Below are 9,894 nucleotides of genomic sequence, written 5' to 3' on the forward strand. Positions count from 1 at the left end.
AATCTTGCTTGGTTATAACACCAAAATAGCTGAGGATCTGCAGAGGGTTCCAGTGTCTTCCTGCATGTATCTATCAAATCAACATCAGTCTGAACCCTTTGTGGTACTACCTGGTGGTATACAAAACCTCCATCCCTTTTGGCTCCTTTTTCTCTCATCTCCTTTATAAGCTGGCTCTTTGTATACTTTGGATCTAGGAGTGTAGATTTGATTTTCTCAAGAAATTTTGAACTGCATTTAGGCTGTATTTTTCAAATATGAAATTAAACTGCACATTTTTTCTTGATGTTTGCTGTGAGTGTGGGGTATTTGGCTTGTGTTTTCTGTCATCAGTCAGGGTGTGTCTGATTGCAGGGAGTAGTTCTAATACCCACTGAACCGGTCTTGTTTTCTTTTGCAGGTTTGTTTTCTCTGTTTGTTGTTTGCTTTTGTTTTTTGGAAATAAATATTATTCCTTGCATGTATGTCCGCATCCTCATTCTCCCTTAGAACTAAACTGTATTTTGGGAGATTAGCCTCAGCTTGTGCCTTTCTCAGATCTCCTTTTCAGCTTTGGAAGAAAAAGCTGATAAGGCTTCTGCAGACTTACAGAGCACGTGCTGTCAGTTCCTTCCCACTTGTTAAGGCATATGTGACAGCCAAAACGAGGTTGTGACAAGCAATTAAGCTATGGCCAGCCAAGTTTTCCTACTGTAGCTTTGACATTAGAAACCTTATCTGTGGTTATGTAGGCCATTTTCTGCTCTTCTAATGACCAGTCAGTCAAAGCACACTGAAGACATTCATAGTGTCAGTTGTGTGGTTTTCTGGTATATATCTGGTTTCTAAACATTTTGACTGCAAATTCCAGTCATTGGTAAGTTAATGTGTTGTTAAGTTCATGTATGGGATTTTGTCTGAGCTTGAACAAAGATCTGTAGTTGTTGAGTAAAAGTCAATTTCTTTGAAATCCTTGAGAATGCTTTCTTTTGCTTGGTTTTATATGTTGAGGGCAGCCGATATGAAAATGTATTTTTTAAAATAAATGTGAAAGTTGCTGTAACTTAAGAGATTTTACAAGTGGCAGTTTATGCTGGATTTGAATGAACTCTGCGTTTTGTGGATTTACACAATTACCAGATTTTGCCAGTAGAAAAGTAAAATAGCCGTGACGAGTCCAGTAGGGTCTTGTGGGTTCCATGTAGTGGAAAAGCTCCATTAGATGTCACATTTTATATTCAAACTATAACCAAGAAGCAAATTAATTTGTGCTGACTCATTTGTCTCAACTTATTTGTTTAAAATACTCATAACTTTCTGTTTGTTGGTTTTGAAAAAAGATAGAAAATGGTGCAGTCAGCGCAAATCATTGTTATTATGTGATTATGTAATAACTGCAACAGGTCTAGTGGCGTCAATTGCGTAGAATGTAGGGCAGGGGTTGGTCTATGCCATCGCCTTAGGAAAGAGCATGAGTTGGAAATTAGAGACTGAGAGCAGTGTGGCTGCAACGGGAAGAAGTCACACAGCAGCTGCAGGAGACATTACAAACTGTACCATAGGAGGCAGGGTTTGGTGTGTTCAATGTGAGAGATGTGGATGAATGTTCACAGTGGCACTAGCTTGAAAGTCAAAAGCTGGGTGCAGAGTGGCTGCCAAGAGGAGAGGATGGGACAAAGCTCTGTTGTTGGTGAAAGGGCATTTTGCAAAGCTAGGGCTGGGAGCAGCATAGCTGTTAACTGGAGATACAGGAACAAAGTTCCATAGCCATAGAGAGTGTGAGCCGTAGAGTAGATGCAATGCACTGCGTGGTTGTGAAGGGGAAGGCATAAAGATGAAGGTCCACATCAGCTTTTGAAAAGGGAGAACAAGCTGCAAAGTTTGAGGCGGGGGGGTAGTGCAGCTGTAAACAAGGGGTCAGGTCAAAGTTCTGAACAGCGAGAGAGGATGGGCTGTAAATGAAGAGGCAGTGTGCACCAAGATTGCAAAAGGGAAGAGGTTAGTACAAAGGTCCACATTAGGAGAGAGGATGGTCTGTAAAGGAAGAGGCAGACACAAAATGGAAAGGGATTAGGATGAAGGTCTACAGTAGCACCTGAAAAGAGGATGAGCTGGAACGTCAGAGACTTGGAACGGTGCAGCAGCAGAGGGGTCAGGATGAGGGTCTGCAGCAGCATCTGAATAGAGAAACTACAGAGTTGTAAAGTTAGCTGGTTATGGCATGGCCACAAAATGAAGGGGTTGGGACGAATGTCCACAAAACACACAAGCTGTCGAGTTAGAGGCTTGGAGCAGCATGGCTGCAAATGAAGGGGTCGGAATGATGAAGGGAGGAGTGGGATGAGATGAATGATGAGATTGAATCGGCAATGAGGAAGTCATGCAGTGAGGAGACTTCATTGATTGCCCAGAGCACTGGGCAGGAGGCAGGTTCGCAGCAGCACCTGTCGAGGGGGGTGCGAGCTGGAAAAAGAGGGTGTGGGATGATAAATAGAGAAAGAAGGAGAGAGAAGGAAGAAGGGACGGGGAGGAGAAAGAACAGGATTTGCAGAAAGGGACTGCATCTAAATGGGTGCAATGATGTCTATCAAGGCAGTATTCAGAGGGAAGAAGGTGCCAAGTCATATCAGAATGAATACTTTCTGTTCTAATATTTTTCAAAATGAGATCATCTTGGTGAGCACTGTAGGTGAATTAGTGCCCTGGTAATGTGCATAAATATTGCCGTTTCCAAGCCAGTTTCTAATGCAGGTTAGATAAAGATATTAATTTAAAATGCAGCCCCCTAAGACAAAGACTTTCGAGATAGCAATGACAATAAGGCATTGAGGCTAATGCCTTCCAGCTCAGACACAACAAGGAAAAGTAATAGGAAGATGAGGAACGCTCCAGCAGGGGAGTTAAGTCGGGAGAGAGGTGATTGTGACATCATCTCATTGTTGTGCTGGGGCTCCGTACACTGGCAGGGGCAGCAAGGAGACAGCTTCCCTTGTTAGCTGAATGAATGAAGGGGACACCGTAGTTTCTGAGCACTTTACTGGAGCACTGTTGCTGTTCAGCCAGAGAGGAGGAAATGAGAGGCTCAAGGCTATATGCCAGCTGAAGAGGTAGAGGCAGGGTTTTATGGCAGTCGCAGTGGTAGGAGAAAAGTACCTGTGCCGAAGCAAGTGTGCTTCAAAGCTTTTAGTAGTAGGAGCAGTTTGGAAGCAGGCATGACGACAGCTGATCGCTTTCCCCAAACACGAGGCAGTCCCATTGCTGTTTTGTCAGAGAAAGAAGAAATGGGAGGCTCGAAGCTGCATGCCGGCATTGGAGGCAGATGTAGGGGTTCACTCAGGAGGCCGGTTGCAGTCGGAGGAGTAGAAACAGAATGAGCCAAACTGAAATGATGTTTACATAGTATATATAGGGCAGAGGGGAGGAGTTTGGGCATTGTACTCCCAAAATTAAGTTATTACCTAACTTTATATAACTGTATATAAAAATACAGGGTCTTAAATATATTGTCGCCTCATTCCACTAAAGTGATCTAGGAGGTGTCATCAGGTTATTCAATACAGCTTATTAATCATTAAAATACATTAAAATACATATCGTTTTAGAACATGTTATAGGGCAATTTTTATACAGATAAAGTCATATAACACATGTTATATGTGTTTTATTTACTCATTGATATCCTTGAAAATTGATTGCAATAATTCAATCACCATCATTTTGTGTTTATGTATTTGTTTCTTTATATTGTTTGTACAATGTTTTCTGTGTTTATGTGTAAATAGGTAAAAAAAAAAAATCAGAAAAAGGTAAATACTTTGGTAAAAACCTTGGGTTGTTAGAGTAACTTTTTGTTAAGCAACATAATTGCTCCACATTCCATTGCAAGTATGTATTTTAGATTACACTGATTCCATAATCCCTGTTTTGGCTCTTACATTTTTACTGTATTATTATACAATAAAACCTTTTTTTATATTATAAACTGGATGCTGGTGCGGCCGGTGGCGCAGCAGGAAGTCACACAGTCACACAGTTCCAGGGGCCTGGAGGTTGTGGGTTCGTGTCCCGCTCTGGGTGACTGTCTGTGAGGAGTTTGGTGTGATCTCCCCGTGTCTGCATGGGTTGGCGATTGGCGACTCAAAAGTGTCCATAGGTGTGAGTGTGTGAGTGTGTATATATCGTCTTGTGAAGGACTGGCGCCCCCTCCAGGGTGTGTTCCTGCCTTGAGCCCAATGATTCTGGATAGACTCTGGACCCTCCGTGACACTGAACTGGATAAGCGGTTACAGATAATGAATGAATGAATTAATTAATTAATGAAATTGGATGTTTTTCCTTGAGATAGTAAATGTAATGTCATTTTCAAATCTCATTTATGGAATATTGTATTCCCTAAAGACCGTGTTAATATTGAGGGCATATTTTATAATTGAGGGGACAGTCCATACAGATTGTTCCCTGTAAGTACATTATTGTAAAAAAAAAAAAATGTCTGCTGCGTTTAAACTGTATTTAACTGTATTCATGAGCTGCATAGCCTTCAGTAAAGTACATAAAAAATAAGATCACCAACACAGATTTATTTAAAAATTCCAAACCTGAGATGTTTGTTTATTTCTTTTTTATGATATTTATTGTAGCCCAGCACTTTTAATCTGCACATATTCTATACTTAAACCTACTGATGTGAGTGGTCGGGGCTTCCTGTTATGGAAGCCAATCGGCTTTTAGCAAAGAATTATAAAAGGTCCTCTTGCAAAGAGTAACGCCTGTGTATTACCCGTGTTTCAAAATGTCACCTCTGTCCTGCAAAAACTGTAAGTATTTCTGTACTTGATAGCAAAAATGTTTTTTTGATCTAGAAACTAATACATTGGAATACTGTATCATGGTGAATAAATAAATACATTTTTTTATTCAGGACTTGGCAATGATTCAGATTTATTTCACTCTTGTGCTCTCAACAGCCTTAGGTACCAAGTTTATTAGATTTTTTTTCATTTTGTTCATTTGTGCTTCGGCAGTGTACAATTGTAATATGTAGTAGTAATTTTTTTAAAGCTTTACTTTGACTTGTTTTTTCAGGTGGCGCCTCAAAGATTGATGTTCCTTGTGTGGATGGGCTACAGTACATTCAGTCTGGAGACAATATTACATTGAATTGTTCTTTTGATGGTGCAATAATGACTGTGTGGTTCAAACAGACTCCAGGAGAGAAGCTTCTTCTAGTTGCTTCTGCTTTTCGTTCAACAGGAGTTAAATATCACAGTGGTTTTCAGAAGAGTGGACGTTTTAAGGCATTAAGAGAACAAAGTGCTTTTACTCTGAACATCACAAGCACAGAACCATCTGATTCAGCAACATACTACTGTGCAGCTGCAGATTATTCAGACACTGTGTTATTAGGCTGTACAATTTTAATTCTCAAAGGTACAAGGTACAATACAAGTGTGCTGCAGTATGAAATTATAAAATACTATCAGTTAAAAAACACAAATCTTTCTTCGCCCTTTAGGTTCATCTTCCAGCCATTATACTGTTTCCCAGGCTAATGAATTAGACCGTGCTGAAGCAGGAGGCAACAGAACTCTGCAGTGTTCAGTCCTCACAGATGCGTCTGCAGGAGAACACAGTGTGTACTGGCTGAGACATGGATCAGGAGAATCTCCTCCAGGAGTCATTTACACTCATGGAGACACTAACAGTCAGTGTAGCAGCAGTTCTGAGACTGATTCTCCTACACAGAGCTGTGTCTACAAACTCCCCAAGACCAACCTCAGTCTCTCTGACGCTGGAAATTACTACTGTGCTGTGGCTGTGTGTGGACAGATACTGTTTGGGAATGGGACTAAACTGGACTTTGTAGGTAAGAGTGAATATTTTAAATTTCATTTAATTTCCTCGACCCCAAGATGTATTTCCCCCAGAATGTCAACATACGGGAATGGAATGAATTATAATGTTGTTATGATAATATTTAAAGCCATTTAAAATAAATGAAGCCTTAAATTGTTTTTTCATTAAATTTCATGAATGATTCTGGGCACCTTTAATGTATGGTCTCTGTTCTTGGAGTTTTACTTTAAGTAAAAATTAAATAGTTTCATATTTAATTATTTACAAAAGTTGAGTTGCTACATTCAACAAATCTTAAAGCATAAATACATTCAACTAAGCAAAAAAAAATAATAATAAAAAAACACTGAAACTGACTGAAATATAATGTAATTTCCTCAGAATATTTGTCACCTAGTAAAAGTGTAGCAGTTGACCCATGAAATAAACTTTTAATTAATTATAAAAACATTAATTTGTGGTTTTTGTTTTTTGTTACACAGCAGATGGGTATGAGCAAAATATGATTTGTATTCTATAGTTACAGTGTTACATAAAGCAAAAATGGTCATGTCTTGATTATTACAGAGAATGGTGTTTCGGACCCTGTCATTATTGTTTTAGCTGCATCAAACATCATATCTTTGGTAATGGTCTTATTTCTGTGCAGAAAATTACACAGCAGTCATCATAAAGGTAGGATTTATAAATAGGCTGTTTATGATCATTCCATTCAACTTTGTATCAGAAATTATTTTTTGATAAAATATTTATAAATATTAATATATTTGAATTATTAATATATTTGAATGATTTTTTAATATTTGTTTAAGATGGGGCTAAAGGTCACACAGTCCAAGTAAACCAGGTGATTATTCAATATTTTTGTCTTAAATTAGATTAAAATGCTAAAAGTTTTCTTTTAGTGGTAAAGAGGGTTTTTTTTTGCATGAGACGTACTGCGTGTTTACCCGTTCTGACTCATCCCTGCAGTATGTAGTGTAAATTTTAACAAACAGTTAGCACATTAACTGACAGACTTATTATAACAACATCATATTAGTATTTTATATCTTATTGAAACCACAGTTGAGGTTTACATAAAGCTTAGCCACAGTCATTAAAACTTTCACAGGATTTCATATTTTTAATGCAGAATGAATAATTAATTTATAGTTATTGTAACATATACAACAAAAATTGGGTGCAATCCACTACAGTGCAAAATAACTATAAAAATGTAAAGAAAAACTAAGAGTATGACTTAGTAAGAAATATTGATTTGAAGGTTAAAAACTGTAAAATCTTTCACAAATTACAAAGCTAAGGCACAAGACAAGGCATATGGGGATAGCTACGTTCTGGCAGTAAAATTATGTTCCTGAGAACCCTCAGAATGTAGTTAAATTGCACATTGTTTCATAGGTCAGTTAGGATTTTAATAATGTGAAATGTATGATTAATATTAGAGACAATTATTTATTTGATTTTTCTTTCTTTTATCGCAATCCCAGTGTCTCAGAAGTATTCAATTTTTGGTAGCATTGACTGTAAATCTGGGTCAAATATATCAGTCTTTATGTGTTTAGCCTTTATTAAATACATTTATGTTCAGGATAATGAGAAACTTGTAGGAGCACCTGCATTAATATTGTCATTTTAATGTTTATAAACTGTAATATGTGATTTATATGAACTTCAGAATTACTACTGCCAACTTAAAATACTGAATGTTTGGTTGGGGTTTTTAGGTTGAAGACACTGGGGAGATGAACTATGCAGCTCTAAATTTTGCTCAGGCTTCATCCTCAAGAAGAGTTAGAGTAAAGAATATCAGTGATCAGCCTGTGTACGCACAGGTCAAAAATCTTCAATAGAAACTACATAAATCATAAACGAATGCAGTCATAACTACGTCATGTAGAATGTCATAATATACATCATTGTAGCTGCATGTAGAAATTAAAAATATATTTTTTTATGTATCTGTTTCACATGTGTGTTGTTATATTAAAATTTTTTTAAAAAATGTTTTAATCTACGTTAAGAACTATGATATTTAAATTTTACTGACATCCTGACTTTACATATTTTGGAATGTGTGCATCATATAGAAAATGTATCTTCCTATGACATCTCGCCTATGCTCTGTCCAGTCTCACCATGGGTTTTCATTTTTAAATGGCAAAGATCAAATCATCAAACTGTGTAAAACATTTACATTTACAGTAAATAAAACAGTTTATATGAGTATATATTTTACTTTGTTTTCTACAGATTTGTTTTTTGTTTTTTTTTACATAAGAAATGTGCACAAAAAACCTGATGCACACATAAAAGCTGATGCACACAAAAAAACCTGCATCAGATTTATTTTTTCTTTTTGTGCGCATCACTTTTATGTGTGCATTTTTTGGGGCATCTCTTTTTCTTCTGTTCATCAGTTTATTTGTGTGAATCTCCTTTTTGTGTTCATCAGTTTTTTGTAGGCAGCTCTTTTTGTGTGCATAAAACCATTTGATAAGACAGCAATGATATGTATCACATTAGTAACATGTATTATGTAAATGGTTAAGTAATAAAAGCTTTCTTGGTTTTTACAGAGAACAGTGGTCTGGACATAACTATTATATTGTTAGTTGTCTCTAACACCATATCTATGGTTGTGATATTTTTTCTGTGCCGAAAGCTACACAGATGTCATAATAAAGGCCATTTCTCTCTGATACATTTACACTGTGAATTACTATAATATTGTTGTTACATTAAGCCGATTATTTCTGATTATTTGTTTAAGATGCTGCTGAAAGTCACTCCTATAATGTAAATCAGGTTTTTTTTTTAAACTATAATCTGTAATTACCAGTGAAACCTCCATATTTATTTTATATTGAGTAAAACTTGATAATTGATTGATCAGCAAAAATTATTATTAAATATTTAGAAAATCTGATTACTGTATATACATAAACGTGTATTTTATCTGTTTTAAAAATTCAATGTTTTGAGCCAAGAACCACATAATAAAATCAATATTGACACTAACCAAGTACTGATGCCTAATGGATGTATTACACATTCTGATTTTTTTTTTCTTCATAAATTTGAGCATCTGTGAAATATCAAAACAGAATTATAATTAACACCCTACTCAGAATTTCTAAAAGCATTCAGTGATTTTGCAGTAAACCTAGCTGTGTACAATGATAAAATTATAGTTGTAGTAGATTTCAACATCCATTTTGAGAAGGCAGATGACCCACTAAATGACCCACATTTACTTCAATCCTAGACTCTATTGGTATTGCTCAAAATGTAACAGGGCCTACACACTACTGTAGTCACACTTTAGAATTAGTTTTGACACTAGGTCTTAACATTGGCAAAATTAATATCTTACCGCAAACCTCAGCAATCGCCGACCATTACCTAATTTCATATGAGGTACGTGTTAGCCATATTATATGTATGCCCCCTCGCTATTCTACAAAGCGTATAATAAAACCATCTACAGACTCCCAGAACTATCAACCCCAGTTCCTGCTCCATCAGACCCAAATGGAGCTAGTTGTACTAACTGACTACTTAGTAAATATCTGTCTATCTACTTTAGAAAATGTGGCACCACTTAAAAGAAAATGTATGAGACAGAAAAAGCTCACCCCATGGTACAATGACAACCCATACCATAAACCACACAGCACGGAAACTACAGCGTCAATGGTGATCAACCAAGCTCGAAGTGTTCCACTCTGTCTGGAAGGACAGCCTTACAGAGTATAGAAATTCTCTCACTGAAGCTTGCTCAGCATATCTGGCCTTGCTTATCTCCAGTGATAAAAATAACCCTAGAGTACTGTTTAGTGTGTTTTACCTTTTTTTGTTTTTTTTCAGAACTACAAAAATAAGGCAGGTTCTGAACCACAAATTGCACACTTGATGCAATTCCCACAAAATTGCTCAAAGAAGTCCTACCAGCTATTATCAGAAACCATGACATTAATTTTCATTATTGCGCAAATGACACGCAATTGTATATTTGAGCCAAGCCTGATGACAAACACAGACTAAAGAATATAG

At 36.8% G+C, this 9,894-nt stretch overlaps 1 protein-coding gene across 1 annotated transcript; it reads left to right on the top strand.

The window, feature by feature from the left end:
• The first annotated feature begins 4,727 nt into the window (after positions 1–4,727).
• On the top strand, positions 4,728–7,861 carry LOC136707835 (immunoglobulin alpha-2 heavy chain-like). The gene is made up of 7 exons (XM_066682111.1): positions 4,728–4,796; positions 4,901–4,952; positions 5,065–5,409; positions 5,495–5,845; positions 6,403–6,510; positions 6,648–6,682; positions 7,566–7,861. Exons 2-7 carry the CDS (start codon positions 4,910–4,912, stop codon positions 7,689–7,691), a joined length of 1,008 nt encoding a protein of 335 aa, XP_066538208.1. The 5' UTR covers positions 4,728–4,796; positions 4,901–4,909; the 3' UTR covers positions 7,692–7,861.
• Positions 7,862–9,894: the final 2,033 nt, after the last annotated feature.

Source organism: Hoplias malabaricus, chromosome 9, assembly GCF_029633855.1.
Source record: "Hoplias malabaricus isolate fHopMal1 chromosome 9, fHopMal1.hap1, whole genome shotgun sequence".
NCBI lineage: Eukaryota > Metazoa > Chordata > Actinopteri > Characiformes > Erythrinidae > Hoplias > Hoplias malabaricus.

What these genes read in the sequence shown, in the direction of transcription:
- LOC136707835 (XM_066682111.1), top strand. Translation starts at nt 4,910, where the DNA reads ATGATTCAGATTTATTTCACTCTTGTGCTCTCAACAGCCTTAG. An exon ending in GACTAAACTGGACTTTGTAG is followed by an intron (nt 5,846 to 6,402) that starts GTAAGAGTGAAT and finishes TGATTATTACAG; the next exon opens with AGAATGGTGTTTCGGACCCT. An exon ending in ACACAGCAGTCATCATAAAG is followed by an intron (nt 6,511 to 6,647) that starts GTAGGATTTATA and finishes TATTTGTTTAAG; the next exon opens with ATGGGGCTAAAGGTCACACA.